At 41.9% G+C, this 19,139-nt stretch overlaps 2 protein-coding genes across 2 annotated transcripts; one reads left to right on the forward strand and one right to left on the reverse strand.

The window, feature by feature from the left end:
- Nucleotides 1-1,565: 1,565 nt before the first annotated feature.
- LOC148101117 (uncharacterized) lies at nucleotides 1,566-2,733 on the forward strand. The gene is made up of 5 exons (XM_087845731.1): nucleotides 1,566-1,581; nucleotides 1,685-1,766; nucleotides 1,870-1,932; nucleotides 2,034-2,096; nucleotides 2,208-2,733. Exons 1-5 carry the CDS (start codon nucleotides 1,566-1,568, stop codon nucleotides 2,731-2,733), a joined length of 750 nt encoding a protein of 249 aa, XP_087701857.1.
- A 10,474-nt stretch (nucleotides 2,734-13,207) lies between these two features.
- LOC148101118 (uncharacterized) lies at nucleotides 13,208-14,819 on the reverse strand. The gene is made up of 2 exons (XM_087845555.1): nucleotides 14,597-14,819; nucleotides 13,208-13,825 (listed from the first exon to the last, which is right to left on the reverse strand). Exons 1-2 carry the CDS (start codon nucleotides 14,637-14,639, stop codon nucleotides 13,272-13,274), a joined length of 597 nt encoding a protein of 198 aa, XP_087701681.1. The 5' UTR covers nucleotides 14,640-14,819; the 3' UTR covers nucleotides 13,208-13,271.
- Nucleotides 14,820-19,139: the final 4,320 nt, after the last annotated feature.

The raw sequence follows: 19,139 nt of genomic DNA on the forward strand, positions 1-19,139 counted from the left end.
CCACACATTTATCAGAGCCATCCTTGTTGGAGCTGGAGCCTGGGCAGGCGTTGTCTCTGTAGCCCACGTTAATGGGCGCAAATTCAAAAGGTTTATTCCACGACCCCTGTTACGCCCCAGTCTAGGGGTACAGGAACATAACACAAGGGTTAGAAAGGAAGTGACCCCACCCTGGTCCCCAAAACCACACCCAAGTGAAAGGTGATTTATTGTCTAAACTGAAGCTGAACTCCAGGGTGAACAAAGGCCAAAATTACAAACAAAAGCCTATGTGAAACAGAAACCAAACAAAAGACAAATGCTACACCTAATCAATGTTCCCTCTAGTTTTTCATGTGTCTGAGCGAACACACAAACTCCCTGAGCGGTCCCTTGGACCACTGTGAGCAACAGCAGACATGTGCACTGTGGTCACGCATCAAATCCATCCAAGTTACATGTTTATTAAAATAATCAAATTACAGCATTTACATTTATGTTAGACTACTTTTAATTAACTGCTTTTGCCCACTTACAATGAAATTTAAAAAAAAAATGTTCATGACCTGTGTAGTATGTTAACTCTATTGGAAGTAAAAATAACTTGAACTCCAATTTTGAAGACAACTTTTTTTAATATATATATATATAAAGCTCTGACTTGTATTATGAGTCTGTGGTCTGGGTGAGAGTCTGTAACTCTGTCTGCAAAATACAGCATATGATGAGCAATGTTGGGCAATTAATTATGTCGTTACTTCTTCAAAAAAGTAACAGAGTTTTGAAAACAACAAAGTTTTTTGCAGCTGCTTACCTAAAAATGCAGCCAAGACGTTTTTAAATAAACATTTCAAACTTTTTACAGAACAATCAGCTGTTCTGCATCAAATCTGATGCCACACAAATTATTTGCGCCACTCCAAAAAATAATTTCTGTCCACTATGAGATAAAGGAGAACAACAGCCTGATACCTGCAGGCCTGCCAACAGCAGATGTATCACTGCTGTAACACCTGTAACATTCAGCAGTCGCCTCATTGTTCTGACACACACAACAAAACTATTGACTACACAACACACTAACTACACAAGATTTGCGCTAAATGTCGCAAATCTCTCACATCTCAAAACACCGCCGTCACTCCTAAAGCTTCCCCAGTAGTAATACAAATGCACTTTTTTTGCCCCCCCCCCAAGGTAGAAAGGATGTTGATGGTGGGAAACAGGACCTCCAGAGCATGTGTCTTTTGTCTCTTCGAGAACTCTGGGAAGTAGCAAGGGAGTGTGAACCTTAAGGTGTGAAACAGTTGTGTACTGAGGCTAGACTAATTTTATAAAGGTAGGGGGGTGTAGTAAGGTATTTGGCAGGAAACAGGACCTCCAGAGCATGTGTCTTTTGTCTCTTCGAGAACTCTGGGAAGTAGCAAGGGAGTGTGAACCTTAAGGTGTGAAACAGTTGTGTACTGGCATTGTTCCTGGAGAAGGTATTTAACTGAGACCTATGCTAGGCTCAGGGTGAACTCTGCATTCGTCGCGACAACACCACTTTCTTTGAGATCATCAAAACTATCATCGTTCTTTATAACATGGACATCTTAAACGGTAAGTAAAACAAAACCTATTATTGTATTTTTAAAAGTGTTATGTTAACATATTATAGGATATTCAAACTATCTTTTTCCTAAAACAAAAGCTTAATTTTCAGGAGTTCGGGAGAACGGCACAGCACCCTTTTCTTTAGAAACGGGGGCGTTCACAGATGGAACAACTTCTCTAACAGGCACAAGGTGTGTACAGAATTACGCGATTTTTAAGCGTATGTATGTATGTTTTAAGCTTGCGATTCTTTTAAATTATATAATGACAGAGTTTTTCTTTGATTTGTTCCAGGGTTAACAAACTGAGCAGGAAAACATTCAGACACCGTGACCACAGAGCCCATCCTTACAAAAGGTATGTATACAACGGGGTGTATAATTGTGTATTTTTAAAAAAACAGCAAATGGGTTTAAACAATTCCAAATGTTCTAAAACCGACCGTTTTACACATACAGAGCCACGCCAGAGAACCTTATGTGCGGAGAACCAGGGCCGTCAGGAATAGCACACACTACAAGGTAAGCATAGGTATATATAAATTAGATAAAAAGAGATAGAGAGGGAGACACGCTTATTCTGTTTGAAATGGGTACATGTATAAATGTTTTAACACATATCTATCTTCACAGACTGCAGCACAGTACCCCTCCTCATAATGATCAGGACACCGTACTCCAGACGTTTTTGGAATGTTTAAACAGTATCGACCTCCCAGAACAACAAAAACCTGGAGCTTTGTGCAACAGTGGAGAGTCAGAAGCGATCTTCATCAGCGGTCCTGCAACACCCCCGAGTGAGTGCTTGCGTCGTGATTTCTCTGATGTTTTTGAATACAGTATATCATATTTCGATCTTGTTCATATACCCACCCCACCAGAATGTGTCAGAAATAGCAATTCACACATAGATTTTGAAGACGACGGTATAACAGACTCTCAAATATCAGCGGCGTATGATGCTTACATGAAGGTTTCAGACGCTCAACCTGTTGAACAGAGTCATATAGCTTCATTAGTTGATAAATTATGTTTGATTGAAGCTAGACTCAATCAATACCACCAAGAAGCACAGATACAAAACCAACAGTTTATCAAATTCATAAAAAAAGTGTGTAGTACATTAGACATCATCTGCACCAAAATTTCAAGTCCCTGACTTTTAAAATCCAGACCATGGACCCTCCAAATAAATTATTTAAGCATAATAACGGAACCTCCACTCCTGTTAGATGTTTTGACTTAGAGACTTTTATGCAGTGGGTTGAAGAAACAGATAACAAATTAGACGATATTATAGCTAGACTTAATAGTGTGCCTGCATCAGCCTCATCTGATACACATCCTTGTCAGACTGTTCCTACGCCTGCTATTGATGATGGGGCTATTGTTGTTGTTAATAATAGTGATAGTACATCAGGTGTTGCTCGGACCACTGTTGTTACTGATGCTAACCGTATTGCTGCTGCTGCTGTTATTGAGTCTGTTACCGCTTCTACTAGTACTACAGACACACATGCGTGTCCGGGCACCGCTGCAACACCACACACCCCCTCAGTCATTGTAAATTTCTCACAAAGTGATACTATCGTGATTGAGCCCGTTGTGCAATCTGGATCTGGCAGGCGCTCCCAGCCACACATTAGAGAGATACCTAATTTTAATGCTCGCGAATTGCGTGAGCGCCTTGATTTTAGGGGTATAAGTCTTGATCATCCAGAACAAGTACCTGAGCGAGTGCGCGAGTGCTTAGCCAATGTGGTAGACCGAGCTGTGGCTGGATCTCAACAGGGCAGTGTTCTAAACGTGGTCCTGCGTGGCCCCTCGCTGGCTTCAGATGTTCAGGCTGTTTTAAACGCTGATGATCGGTATGATCCAGAGCTGTTTCTCGATCGAATTGCACAAGTTATGCAGAGTAATGATGAATCTATCGGTGATGATGAATTAGAGTTTATTGTCACGGTAGCTCAGAACAGTAGTGGTGGGGCTCGCTTAAGACTGGCACAAATCCCTTATGATGAGATTCTCTCAAAGAAAGGCAGACATTTATACACACCAAACAACACACACAACAATTTGTGCTTCTCCCTATGTATAGCACATTCATTAAACTCATCGGCCTCTGAGCTAGAAAAACTCGCTACAGCTAAACGGATGCATGCTGAAGTAGGTCTATGCGACACACAGCAAGTATCATTCACCGACGTCAGTAAATTTGAAAAGCGCTTCAACATTAAGATTGTAATCTATTACCACACAGAAGGGCGTAAACGTCTGGAATGTTTTTTCACACATGAAGAGCCAAACACAAACACGTTGATGATGTATCTCCATAATCAACATTACCACATGATTTTAAACCCAACCGCTTTTCTTGGTGCATCCTATGTGTGTAATTTCTGTTACAGTACATATAATACAGCATTACACCATAGCTGTAAACATAGATGTAACACATGTTATACACTCTGTCAACACCACAGGGGTCCCACAGTGAAATGCAGCGACTGTAACCGCATCTGCAAATCACAACACTGTTACCAGCAACACAAATTACCTGAATTAAAACACAACATGATCCCCTGTGATAATATGAAACATTGCATGCACTGTGGCACCACATATAGAGAATCCAAGAAATCGCCACACAGATGTGCCCAGCCTAGATGCGAGCACTGCCGCGAGCCTAAATTACCCGGAGACTCCGACCATCAGTGTTTCATACAGCCTGTTGAAAAACAGAAGCCTAGCGATAAATACATTTTATATGATTTCGAGACTAGGTACCACAACGGTAAACACGAGGCTAACTTTGTGTGTGCGTCTGATCTGAAGGGCAATAAGTTCACATTTAACACATTAAAGTGTGTGGAGGCGTTTGTGCAACATTACAGACGCCCAAGGTTTCGTGGGTACACTTTCATAGCACATAATGCATCTGGCTTTGACAACTACATACTCCTCGAGTACTTTGTCAGACAGTGCATAACACCTAGTGTCATAATGAGCGGCAGCCGTGTGATTTTGATGTATGACAGGGACTATGACCAGCGATGGATTGATTCGTTCAGCTTTTTGCCCATGGGCCTTGCCAAAATATTCTCTGCTTTAGGTTTTCAAGACCTGCAGAAGGGCCATTTCCCACACAGGTTTAATACGAGGGATAATGAGCATTATGTGGGTCCGTACCCAGACCCCTCCTTCTACGGCTATGAGCACATGTCTGAAAGCGATAAGGTGCGATTCATGGAATGGTACCAGGTTGCCTCACAGAATCCCTTTGATTTTCAGGCTGAACTCAGGCGTTACTGTGTTAACGATGTTGATGTCCTGCGTAAAGCATGCAGCATTTATCGTGACACGTTACTGGGTTGTACACAAGTTGATCCATTCATGTATACCACCTTGGCTGCATTTAGCATGGGTGTGTATAAAACGCTGTTTCTGCCTAGAGACACGCTCGCTCTCACGTATGACGGGGCATACGTTGAGCAGAATAAGACGTTTTCTAACGTCTCTATCGAATGGCTTCAATACGTGTCCCACACCACCAACAAAGTGGTAAAACATGCTCTCAGAGGAGGCGAACAGAGGGTTGGACCGTATTTTGTGGACAGTTTTGACCCCACAAGTAATACAGCTTATGAATTTGCAGGATGTTTTCACCACGGCTGTGTTAAATGTTACCCCGAGAGTGAAGTTAATCCTGTCAGCAAAGCATCCTATGGACTGCTGCATCGCATGTTTTGTGACAAAGTTGATGCACTGAGATCACAACACAGTGTGAGCGTAATAGTGATGTGGGAATGTGAATGGGCTGCCTTGAAGCAGACAGACCCTGCAGTTGCGGCTTTCATGCACACATACAGAAAGCCAGAACGCATGAATCCCCGAGACGCCCTTTTTGGAGGTCGCACAAATGCTATAAAGCTGTACCACAAGGCTGGTTGTGATGAAAAAATATTTTACTACGACTTCACCAGTCTCTATCCCACAGTACAGTCTAAAAAAGACTATCCTGTAGGACACCCTCAAGTCATTTACACCAACTTTGACAAGCTAGAAAATTATTTCGGCTTTGTTAAATGCACAGTGCTCCCCCCTAAGGGTCTTTTTCACCCCGTCCTTCCCTACAGGTGCCACGGAAAACTGATGTTTCCACTCTGCAGCATGTGTGCTGAAGACCAAAACCAGCATACTGCATGTGGGCACAGGGACAGTGAGCGGGTCTTGAAAGGCACTTGGGTCTCATTTGAGCTTGAAAAAGGTGTTGAGAAGGGATACAAGGTTCTTGCTATTGATGAGGTGTGGCATTTCCCCAATAAGACCGACACATTGTTTAAAGATTATGTGAAAGCCTTCCTAAAACTCAAACAGGAGGCCTCGGGGTATCCTGAACACGTCAAGACACCTGACGAACAGAAGAAGTACATAGACGAGTATTATGAGAAGGAGGGAATAATGCTAGACCCATCCAAGATTTGTGTAAATAAAGCTGTTCGTAACTGTAACAAGCTGTTGCTAAACTCGTTATGGGGTCGTTTCAGCATGAGGTCAAATATGGTGTCATCCGAGCTCATTACAGACCCTTCCAGATTTAGCCAGCTAATGTTTAGCGACCAGTACGACGTGCGTCAGTTTTGTTTCATCTCTGACGACGTCGCAATGGTGCAGTGGCGGCATGCTGATGGTAGAGCTTCCCGTGTGAAGGACGTTAATGTCTTTGTCGGGGCCATGACCACTGCACACGCCAGACTCATGCTGTATGATTTGCTAGACAACTTGCAGCAGCGCGTGCTGTATTGTGACACGGACAGTGTCATTTTCACGGCACGCCCTGGCGAGTGGATGCCTCCTCTAGGTCCGTTTCTGGGGGATCTCACAAGCGAATTAGCCTGTGGAGAGGGTGGTGTGGAGGATTACATAGCGGAATTTGTTTCTGGTGGGCCAAAATGCTACGCGTATCACACATCGCTGGGCAAGACCCAGGTCAAATGTAAAGGCGTGACACTGAATGCATTAAACTCGAAAGTTGTCACCCACGACTCCTTGAAAGGTTTAGTCCACAAGTTTGTAACCAATCAGACATCAGACGCGCACCTAGTTGCCGTGTCTGATAGCATCAGACGCGATAAAAAGAAACTTCATTTGAAGAATAAAACCATTGTGAAAAAAGTTAAAGTTGTTTACAATAAGCGCCGTGTGCTCCCAGACTATACAACCGTACCTTATGGATTTTAAATTAGAACAGGGGTTTGACGCCCGGTTGCAGCACCCGTTCAGTATGGTGGTCAGCGGTCCCAGTAACTGCGGCAAGACTTTTTTTGTTAAAAGCATAATTGAAAATTCTTCCAGGATTATATCATGCAGCATTGACAATATTGTATATATATACTCATGCTGGCAGCCATTATATGACCAGCTTCTTAAGATAAGAGACATAAACTTTGTTAACGGTATACCCGAATCTCTTGCTGATGACACCCTTCTTCCTGCAGAAAAGAACAATTTGTTAATTATAGACGATGTAATGAACGATGCAGCTAACAATTTAGAAGTACAAAATGTGTTCACAAAGTATGTGCATCATAGGAATTTGAGTTGTATATATCTGGTTCAGAATTTGTTTATTCAAGGAAAATCCAGTAGAACCATTTCCTTGAACACTAACTACCTAATATTGTTTAAAAATCCGAGAGATAAATATCAGGTTATGCTTTTAGGTAGGCAAATGTTTCCGGGTAATACTAAATATTTTATAGAAGCATTTAATGATGCCACATCCACAACATACGGGTATCTTTTAATAGACTATAAAGCTAAGACCCCGGACTATTTAAGACTCAGAACAAATTTACTATCAGAGCGTCCGGTTGTTTACATTCCAAAACAAAAATCAGCAAAGAGGTGAAAGGATGTCATCACGCATGCGGAGGAATCTGTCTCTGTTGGAGATGATATACAGGGCTCCTCCTACTCTACGCAGAGTTATTATTAGTAATTCAAACTTAGATTTTATCAATGCGCTGTGTGAGATAGCCTTTAATGTATTGCATGGTAACATTCCACTGACCAATCAGCAGTACAGACAGCTGAAAAAGAAAAAATCAATAATCAGACTGATTGCAGACAAAAAAATAAAAACTTTGAAAAAGAGAAAGACAATCAACCAATCTGGAGGGTTTTTACTACCGCTATTAGGGGCTGCAATCCCTTTCATAACCAGTCTGATAGCAAACAGGTGAAAATGGAACATGTGCAAAAGATGTTTTTGGTACCCCAACACCAGTTGGACTTAATAAAGCAACAGCAGCAGCAGCAGCAGCAGCAAACAGGCAGCATCAGACAACAGTCTCAGAACGAGTTGGACAAGGAGATGTTACAAGTGTTACAAGATTCTGACATAGATGTGTATGAGAAGGCTAAAAAATACAGCGATATTCTCCAAAGATACCTTACCCTTGTGAGACAAGGTGCCCGTGAAAAGAATGTATTGTCTTTATCATTACCTGAACAATTTAACAGGGATGTGCAACCCCAGTCGGCGGACACATCGCCTGTTCATGGTGATGCAGGGGTGAGGGATCTTGTTGCGGAGAATGTTTTAACACACATACCTAAAAGGAGTAGGAGGAATGCAGAACTTATTCTATCAGCGGTGAGCCGTTCGCCACACTTGATCTCTTACAACGACAAAGGCGAAATTGTTGTTGATAAACACACCATCCCTGGTTCGCACATTTATGATCTAATTAAAGGCGTCACAACCACACACACACCCTCTGAGGGTTTGAGACCTATCGGCTGGACAGAGTTTTTAAAAGCTGTCTCAGATTTAAACGTACCGTTATCAGCCATATCTAACACAGGCATACGTAAGACCGTCGCCATGTATAAAACCGATCACACACTGTCTGAAGACCCTGGTTTTTTAAAACACACACCAAAAAAGATCACCCCTGGTGGACCGCTGCGACATAGTACACTAAAAAAAATAAAGAATAAAAAAAACAAATTAAAGGGGGGTCCTGTAGAGTGGTTGGATTTTTGAATTCAGGTTTTTTCTTATTGCACCTGAAATTGTTTTTCTGCTAAAAATATTTGCTGTTTGATGTTTTTCTACTGTAATGTTTTTTTTTTCACTTATTGCTGCTAAATTGTTTTGTTTTGTTTTATTTTATTACTGTTAAATATATTATGTCTTTATTACTGTTAAATATATGTTTTTCTTTTTTTATTACTGGTTAATGTTTGATTTCTTTTATTTATGTTTAAACAATGTATGTTGTGAATCTATATATATATATATATATATATATATACGAGATTTGATAATAAATACCATTGACTCGATTATCATGCTCTCATGTTGTTTTTATTATTCTCATTAGTACATGTCAGTATCCGCATTGCACACACACGTAATCACTGCATACAGCAACAGGTTGTATGTTGTTGACAAATCGACACACCATAGCATCATTACAAATTAAATCAGACCCATACATGTTAAGCAGACGCTCATAAGATACACCATTTTGCACATGATATAAAAAAAATACACAATGTTGACCGCATGTGATGGAGAAGTCGTTCTGCACTTGTTTTCCTGAATATAAAACAGTGGAACAGTTTTTTAGAAGAAACATCTTTATTGCTGGGGGAAAACTGTCTAACGAGTGACCAAAACTATCAAAAAAATAACCGCGTCTGTCTCTCGAAATATAAACAGCAAGCCAATGTTCCCCGGGCATCGTAGAAGGGTGGGTGTTTACAATACCCATAGCAGGGAGTCTTTGAAGCCGTTCAGTGGTTAGCTGATCATAGGCTAACACGCCTAGGAAATGTGTGTTTTTATTGATAATGCTGCCGATCACGGCTGATAGTTCTATAGTGTTCATGACCGTTTTTGTCTCAATAGTAGTCCAAGAGCACCTGTCTCATGTTGGATATTTCAATGACTGAATCAAATACCGAATAACACAAGAGGTTCACTGTACGGGGTAGTGGATTTCTGAAACGGGTTTCCAATCTCACGTTCCCAGTTTTAATTAACGACACATTCCCTGAATGTCCTTCGTCAGCTTCCAGATTGAAACAGAATAAAGTGTAGCCGTTACCAAAGTCAGCACGTGTAATAGCTAAGGATCTGTCCTTTAAATGTCTTCCTGTGGTTTGTATCAGCTGGTAAAATTCTCTGGTATAGTGTTTTCTCTGGAAATTTGGCTGGAATGGTTTAGCAGGATAAGCCTGACTATCAGCATATAAAGACATAAATTCTATATCACAGTTTTCAAAATGAAATGGATTACGCTGGTAGGAGCCAGTGTATGCTTCATTGTCTATAAATGCAATGATCACAAATTTAGGTATCCTACCCATAAATAAATTGTCATTTGTTGATATTCTAGCCCCTGCAGGTATGGAGAAGGTCTTTAAAGACACTCTGTCTACCGTGTATTTTGCGTTTGCATGGTGCAATGCCTTGCTGTGTGCAAGTCTGACGGTCGGTGATACACTAACTTTCTTGACAAAGAGACTGGCTGAGACAATTTTAACTCTGTATGCATTGGCATCCGCTGTCATGAGAGCAAATTCGTCTTTAGAGCGCACAAATTTCAGTGACAGGTCGATTCCATTAAGTAACAGTTTTTCTTGAAAAAACAGGTCTGCATGTACTGGTGCAATCAATTCAACAATACTGCTATTTGCTGTGTAGCCGCCTCTGGTCACCAGGCCCTGGTTCTCTCCTTCTATAGATGTGTCATTCATGTGTGATGATGTATCCTTACAGAATAACCCGGTGCTGAACTGTGTGTCTAAAGTGTCCTTATTATAATTGATAAGACATTCTATCACACCTCTGTATGGATATGTGTTGGATGATTGACTAATGAGCCGGTCTCCCAAATTAACATCAACTTGACTAAATATGCTGCATCCAGGATAATTAATAAATCCTACATTAGCGTCCCTAGCCAGGTTTGAGCCATCAGCGTTTGTGATTCTCACACGTGTGTAGATATATGAGTCATTTAGATCCAGGTAATCTTCACCGGACGATGAGATGTAAAACTCGATCGGCCCTCCATCAGTGATTGCAGATACAGGTGGGATTTCGATAAATGTACTTTTCTCAATGCTAGTCTGTGTGTAGGGAACAGTAAACAGGTCCAGCTCTGTTTTTACACATTCTCCAGAATGACTGTGTAACAGTGCCATTTAGAATATGTCAAACGCTGCAGTTTTAGAACGACTGGTTCTGGGTCTTTTCACTCTGCGTGGCGGTGTCCGTTTGTTAGCTCTCCTGTTAGGTTTTGTGGTTTTACGCTTTTTAGACAACGGCTGCCCTGGGGGTGGGGTCTTAGATGGTCTGGGCGTATACACATACAATCCGCTACCGTCCTGCTTAGTGGTTGAGGGTCTGGTTATGTTGGTTATGACATCAGACACTATGCCCGATGCGGCTGTTTTTAGGTGTGGTTTGACTATGCTAACTCCTTTTTTAAACAGTGGTACAGCAAATCTAAACAAGCTGCGGAACAACCCACCCAGCCCTGACCCATATTGCGTACTGGTCCCAACATACCCTCCGAGCTCTCCACCAGCCTGTGATAAGTAGTATTTTACATATTTTGAGTCATCAGTGCTGTAGACGGCCATCCTTTTTTTTCAAAAATGGTGGGTTATCGGTCGGAAGTGTAACTTGACAAACACCTTGCCGTATAAAAAGGGTATGTGTTGATTTCGATCGTCTTTCAAATCAATTTCTATGTCGTCGATCAGTGTCTTTGACACAGGTGTGTAGTGTGGGCTGTCAAATTGTAGAATAGGCAGGCGGCGGTCATCGTCCGTGATATTTATAGCTCTTAATAGCCTCGCGTGGGCGTCACCCACAAGCTGGTAATCAACGATATCTGCATAAATAAAGATGTTATATTTTCCCCCGTATATGTCTGCGGGGTGCGGGGCATATGTGTTTTTATAATGAAGTACAAACGGCTCTCCTGTTTCGAATCCTAGGATTTCCGCCAGTCTCCCTCTAAATGTGAGAATAGTGCCCCTAGGTCCCATAACACAGGCATGGTTAGTAACTGTGTTGTATTGCATTTTAAGGTCTCCAGTGGTTTGGTACTGCTGACATTTAAAATTAAATTCTTTTATTATCTGTTCCACAGATGCATAATGACCCACAGACAGTTCGATCATGGTTACGGCGATGGTTCCATCTTTGACTGGGTCATGAATTTCCACTTGCGAATCTGATTGTGGAAAAGACATCCATATGCGTGGGTACTGTATCTCTATAACAGCAACCTCATACGGCTGATCCAAAACAATAGGTTTTGCTAACTTTGTTCTAAAATTAGATATCTTATTACCCGGGTAAACATGCGCCGAAGCATTCGAGAAGAGGCTCACATAGAAGCCTGCATTGTTGTTGTTCTTTTTATTCATGCTTTCTCAGTCTATGCTCAGTGTTAAATGAATGTGTGTAGAGCTGCGTCATCTGAGTTAATTACGCCTCAACGATGTCTTTTTCTGGAATCCACGAATTAAAGCTGTCGGGCCATCCTAGCCATTTCACTAGCACATGCTTTTTCCGACCCACTTTTTTTCTAGCCAATATGTTTTCAATTTTAAATGTTTTGTTTTCATCAACAACCACACGTTGTATCTCAGGCTCATAAAATGACCCTTTCAATACCTCTCCTGCTAGATCCGCTAGTCTGTACACTGGGGGCTGTCTCCCTATACGTTCCTTGACTGTGAAAATCTCATCGGTGTAGGTCTGCTCGTATCCTTTTCGAAACTTTCCTCTCAGTTTTGATATTCGTACAGTGTCACCAATATTAAATTTAAAGCACAGTTCCTTCTGAGGCCTCGTTTTGTACAGCACGTTAAAGACCAACTTCTCATTATCCTTATTCACCTCTGCCGGAGCCATTTGGATAGATCTGTGATAAGCATTGTTATATGCTTGTGTGAGATCTGGTATGACATCTACATATCTCCGGGAGTTGGCTGATGTTAAGTACTTCCACATTCTGCCCTTGAAGGTACGATTGAATCTCTCGACAATACTGCATTTAACCTCGCTAGCTGTTGAGAAATGCTTGATATTATATCGCTTCATTAGCTGTTTAAAGGCTGTATTATAAAACTCTTTGCCTTCATCTGTTTGTAGTTTCACAGGGATCCTACCCTCACTAAGTATATCCTCAAAAGCAGCTGATACAACATTCGCTGTCTTGTTTGTTAGGCATCTAACCCATGCGTATTTTGAGAATACATCTATACATGTTAGCAGATATCTCACATTATCATTATCTGCCACATATTCACACATGTCAACCAGATCGGCTTGAAACTGTTTGTCGATCCCTGTCACCAATACTCTATTTCTGGGGAAATGGATCCTCACAGGTTTATGGAGTGTGTAAGTGTCGTCTTGTTCTAAATAATGTTTGACCTGAGATATTGGAGGTGTTACACCTGATGCCTCCCCTGCCGCTATACGTAGCTTATTTAAACTGGACAACCCCGCAGGATGGGCTGGATCATGATATATTTTATGCAATGTGCTTTCCATGACTGTGCAAACCACAAATGACTAAGAAGTTGATGTTAACACGTCTTTTTATTTAATTTTCACACAGACACAATCACAGACAATGGATACTTGAACAGCACACATTAAACCAGGTGTCTCCCACCCCAGTAGTTTCCAATCATGCGGAGCATGGCTGGTTTAACACGTCGGGCGCAAGTACTTGCTTCTAGCAGGTCCACAATGTTGTCATTAATGGCGCATACTATATTTCGCTCTGATCTCAGTTCACACATGAGGTGTTCTGCAACTCTGCGGATTTGTGTTCCAGTCCCATCTGTGGTGTTTGAGCGTACAAACAGCCGGATGGCTGGGATGAATCGGTCAGTCTTGAGCCTTATCATCACATCGTCATAGTAGGTGTCGAAGAAATACTCAGACAATTCCTGCAAGCAGCTGTGTTGCACCTGACTGGGGTGGCCTGTTTGGCATCCGTAACATGTCTCTTGTAGAAACTCATTCAGCGCCAACATCAACAGGTGGAGAGTTGCGAGTTTGATGTCGATTACAGTTTCCTCCCACAGGTCTGATATGAGGGGGTCCTGCGAGCATGATGGTGAGGGTGGTGGAGTCTGGGGGGTCGGGATTAGCAGCCCTATTGATGGTGACTCTGACAGGTCCCACGACGGCGTGTCATTCTCTGTAAAATGAAAACCACAAGCTCTTAATTTGTCACATAGATACACACACAACCCCACACACACCCCTCACATTAAACCTACCAGTTTTATTGTTTAGTTGTCGGAAGGTCTTATGATTTTAGGTTTGCACAGGGTAGCAGGCAAACCAGTCTTCGGACAACTCGCCAGATCGTCAAAAACAAGGCGTTTTCTAATACTCTCGTACGCAGTGTTGAGTCTGTCCCTCTTGATCGCGTCGTCAATCTGGCTAAACAGACGCGACAAACCTCTCCAGTCGCACCACTGTATAAAAAACAAGTCCTTAAACCATCTTGTGCGCTCTTCAAGGTTTAGAGGGTAAGGATTTAACCTCCAGTTTTCAACCCCTCTGGAAGCAATAAGACTATCCCTGTCATCACATACACTGAGAAAAATAAAGTCTTCAGGGTTGCGATTGAAACGATCAGCCCCAACCCTGTAAAGCTCAGGGCCTGATGCACTGTTCCACTGGGAAACATACAGCACCTCTGGGAAGCCCACATTGTCCAGGTCCGCACACACTACGGTCCGGAAGAGCTTCCAGTTTTTGGTAGAGATGCTTTGGGGTTCCCCCCAAAACAATCCCTCGCCACAATCTACACCAAGCACAACTGTCCCTTCGGTATATTTAATGGTATACACATACCCTTCAGCGCCGCGATATTCTAACTTAAATACAGTCCCATCTACGGCATTTTCACAGCGTTGCTTTTTACGTTGAGGACCCCGGCTGCATACTCCTGTAGACATACCTAGAACGCCTGTGGCATGGGCGATGTCCTGGCTGGGTGTCATGGTTGATACAGATGGTATTCTGTGCTCCTTAGGTCAATGAGTCGGTGGGGTCCTTAGCGCGATGTGTCTGTGCTCCTTAGGCCGTGGCGGCGATGGTCTTAGAATGTGAAAGGATCACTTTTATACCTATATAACCTAAGCCATCCCACTAGGAGGAGTCGTTACCGCCCAGAGGGTGTGTTTTCACACCTGAACGCGCATGCGTCGAGCACATCTGAACGCGCATGCGCACACGCACGAATCCGACCAAACGGGGGGGGGGGGGGTCAAAAAAAGTGCCATTGTATTACTACTTTCCCCCCTTCCTAAACAACTGTTGCGATATCATTTTTACCTATGAAGCGCCTTGTATGGAACGCCAGGACTGCCATAATGAATTAATTAAATACACCATTAAATAATTAATTAAATGTGGCAATAATTCATTAAAATCAGAAATAATTAAATACATAAATATTTACAACACATGTAATTAATTAATTAATGACACATGTAATTAATTCTTGACATAATTAATTAATTAATAACACATTTAAATAATTATTTAATGATTTATTTAATTCATTTTGGCACTTTTGTCCCCTTCATCTCTCTCCTTGAAATAATTTTATCTGTCAGCCTTACCCATCAAACTAAGTGGGCGGGGTTAACGCTGCCATGCAGCTTCTCTAACATTTGATTGGTTGCCGTGCAAAGTAAGTCAAGACAGGTCGATCCTAGATAATCGATTGCTTGTGTAGACTTGGGCTGTATCCCAATTCAGGGTCTGCAGCCTTAAAGTACGCAGCCTCAACGGTCCTCAAGGGCCGCGTACTCAAAGACCGCTAAGGCCGAAAGTGCGAGGCTTGTGAAATGGGACGGTCTAGCCTCCATCGCGCTGCCCAGGTTGCCTAGCAACCATGATAGCTGGAAACGTGTGGTTGACAGAAATGAAGGAGAACATATTTTGTTCGTTTGTTTGTTTCTACATGAGCTTTGTGTGATTTAATAAGTATCTGAGGCTGAGACCACAGGACAGTAAAACATGATTGTTGGGCTTCATTTCTGTACTGAACAGTCATTTAAGATTAGCTAGTAAATAACAAATAGTTAATGTTGTTCATGAGACTAAAGTCAGTGTAAATATGAGATGGCCAATATTATAGTTATTATATTAATCATTATAAGTTATTACAGCAGTGAGTTTGAACTCTCAAATCAAATCACTTCTATTGTCACATCACATGTGCAGGTACACTGGTACAGCACATGTGAGTGAACTCTGTGTCAAACACTGAGCTTCAGTAAAGATTCAAGTTGCAGCTATTTATATTTCCTATCACCTTAAATCTTCACTCAAAGACACTCAAGTATATTTGACAGTTTATATGTAGATGTATCATATATCAGAGACAAATGTTGTTCCTTCAGTATGTTGGCATTACTAAATTTGGCTCAATGCTTACATATATGTGTAAAAAGCAAATGTACGAGCTGTGATAACTGTGTCTGATAGAATGAAGAGTAGACTGATATATGAAATATTCCTTTATTGGGTGAGAAAATCAGACCATGTCATAACTGCTTTAAGTTACACAGAATGGATATCAGAGCCTTAAACAGGCTGACTTCTGCTAAATGGGTCAAACTGGGCAGAAAGTCTACAAACACATAACATCCTTATAGAATATGATGTAACACTATAGATCAAATTACCTCAGAATATATAAAGCATATAAACAATTACAGCGATATGATGCAACAAACACAGCAGTGCTACTGATCCAAAATACTCAAAGCTTCATAGAACTGAAACAAACATTTATTTTTAGCTCCATTCTGCTGCTGATACATACTTTAGGTTTCTGAACATTAAACTTGTTGCTGCCTTTCATAGTGTGTAACTTGAAGGCCCTGAGTACTTTCTCCCACACTGAAAACACTGGATGATCACATTATTTGAACATTACCTAATAAGACTGATTCAGGACAGACAATTAGTGATGTTAAACTTTCCTAGCAGACCTTCACAAACAGGGAACAGTCTGTCTATTCTCTCCATCTGTCAGCTGCTGCTGGCTCTTCCTCCTCCTCTTCCTCACACACTGCTGAGTTTGTCCTGGTGGATCATCAGGGGTGCAAAGCCTCACAGATGATGTGCAGCAGTGGGTCCCTCAGTCTGTCCTCACTCTGGACACTTGCAGTCGTCACACATGGAAATCAAATGTGTGATAAGCTGCAGGATTCAAACACAAGTGTAACTTATAAACACATGTTCATACTTTTATTCCACAATCAGAGAGAAAGAAACAGAGAGAGAGTGCAGGACAGACACACAGGTGACAGTCTCAGGTGTACACACTGCTACAAACAGGAGGATTTAGTGTTTGTGTTATTACGAGTGCTAAACAAGAAGAGTTCCAGATGGTACAGTGGACACATGTGTGACTGCTGTGATTACAGCATCTTTCTTTCAGCTTAACGAGTGAACCGTCAGCTCGTTCAAACACACGTTAAAGTCTGTTTGGCTTGACACCACCGAACAGAGGCAGCAATATAACAGAGCTAACATTAACAGTGCAGTGAATCCTGCTTGTGCCGTGATATTCAGGACTGCAAACCGAGCAGCATCACTGACTTTCAGCTTGTTGTGTTTGTGGATATATGACTGACTTTAATTATCCATAAAATCATCACATTCTCTGTAAGATTAAGGTCGACTATTGTATTATTATATTTTAAAGGCTTTAAAACCAAGTAAAAGCTGAACGTACAAACATCACTAATGTCACATAACTTTGCCGACATGTGGCCAACAGTAATGTTTTAATGTTCCTCATTATTAAACATTTGCACATAAATAAGTGACATAATATTCAGAACTTACTTTTCACAGTTACTCTTCGGCCGCTCCACTTCTGCCGTCTGTGGCACAATTATCCACACCGACTGCCGCGCTATGAATTGTGGGATATGTTGGGCCAAGAAGTCTACACCGCCACATCCTTAAAATTCAGGGAAATGAAGGATGCATTTGAGGGCCGCATTTCAAGCAGCCTTTGAATTGGGACAGCCTTCGGCGCGCCGCTGTGACGTAATCGGCCTTAAAATGCACCCTTTAAGGATACAGCCTTGGGGCAGCCATGTATCCCAGAATGCATTTCAAATCACAGGCAGCAATGGTGGTGGTGTAGTTTTAATACCCCATTTTTCTGTCACTAACTACACATTTAATAGTGTTTTAGCCGCGAATATCGCGGTGTAATCTTCACATGTCTGGTCAGGTTGTCAACATAGAACATGTTTGCAAAAGTGCTCAGATGTTTTCAGAGATGTCACTCGCTCTGCTAACAGTCAGCTGACAGAGTGCACCGAGCTCACAGCCCCGGTGTTACAGCTTAACTGTTTATTTTGTGTGTATTCCTTTTTTTTGGAGGGGGGGGTGGGGGTTACGTTAACCGGTTTGTTTACATATTCCACTCTCCGTGTTCCACATGTTGCATTTGCAGATTCATTTTCACCGAACAATCGTCTCTTTCTGCCTGGTCTTGTGTCTCTGTGCTTCTGTAACATAAAGAACGAGCTGACGTGTTTCTCACGACACCAGCGATCAGCTCAACAGGCCCTCAGTTTACCTGCATGCATCCAATGTCCAATCACCAGCACACAGCTTTGAAACCTCACCTTAGTTTTAGCTCTCAGTGGTTAAACGCTGGACTTAATTCACTCGGGTTTTGTCCGTCGGGTCACGTTTACTTTGCTGTTTTATTTACAACTGAGCAAATCGGTTTGGCTGAGGTTAAAGTTACGTTTAACCTGCATAGTTTTACAGACGTTTAATGGTTCACTGGCACATGTGTTAGACTGAACCAGGGGCAATTCTAGGATCAGAGCTTTGGGGGTGCTGAGCACCCAGAGAGCTGCCCAGCCAGGCAAGATAAACTTTACTCGTCACGATGAGACTTCTTCCCCATCTCTGTCAGTCCCTGCATCCTTAAATGTCTCCAGTTGTCCCAAGTTGTCTCTGAATGTCTCCTTGGTGCATTTAAACCCCTGTTCCTCCCTGTCCTCGTCGTCTGTTATCTTTGTCTCCGCTATCAGTCATTATAATTTTACTATCTCTGTGCAAGTCTGCAAATTTCTTTATTAAATCATAAGATTCTTAAATTCATCAAGTCTCTGTGCCTGGGTCCTCGTCACAAAACATGACATCACTGTTTTGTACATTTTAACACAATTTAATCCCACATTTGTGAAAGAAAAGCAAAACACTATGTGAAATATGGAGACACTCCTGGTTTATATGAGCAAAGTGAAACTCATTTTTTAGGGTTTGTGGAGATGAGTGTGAAGATCCAAACAATCCCTGTCAGTGATGGAGAAGCTTTGATGAAAAACATTTGGCAAAAAGTTCACCAGCATGAAGGAAATGAAGTTCTCAAACTTTCCTTAGGAGGACCCCAGCACGCCTGCTTAAAGAAAAGTAAGTGTGCTGATGTGGATGCTTGCAGTGACTGCTGT

The sequence above is a fragment of the Neolamprologus brichardi genome, chromosome 9, assembly GCF_056152115.1.
Source record: "Neolamprologus brichardi isolate AB-2024 chromosome 9, ASM5615211v1, whole genome shotgun sequence".
NCBI classification, from domain to species: domain Eukaryota; kingdom Metazoa; phylum Chordata; class Actinopteri; order Cichliformes; family Cichlidae; genus Neolamprologus; species Neolamprologus brichardi.

Excerpts from the sequence above, each read along its gene's own strand:
- LOC148101118 (XM_087845555.1), bottom strand. The coding sequence starts at position 14,639 with ATGACACCCAGCCAGGACATCGCCCATGCCACAGGCGTTCTAG. Across the intron at positions 13,826-14,596 it reads CCATGCCACAGGCGTTCTAG|AGAATGACACGCCGTCGTGG; the intron begins GTATGTCTACAG and ends TTCATTTTACAG.
- LOC148101117 (XM_087845731.1), top strand. Across the intron at positions 1,767-1,869 it reads ACTTCTCTAACAGGCACAAG|GGTTAACAAACTGAGCAGGA; the intron begins GTGTGTACAGAA and ends GATTTGTTCCAG. Across the intron at positions 1,933-2,033 it reads AGAGCCCATCCTTACAAAAG|AGCCACGCCAGAGAACCTTA; the intron begins GTATGTATACAA and ends TTACACATACAG.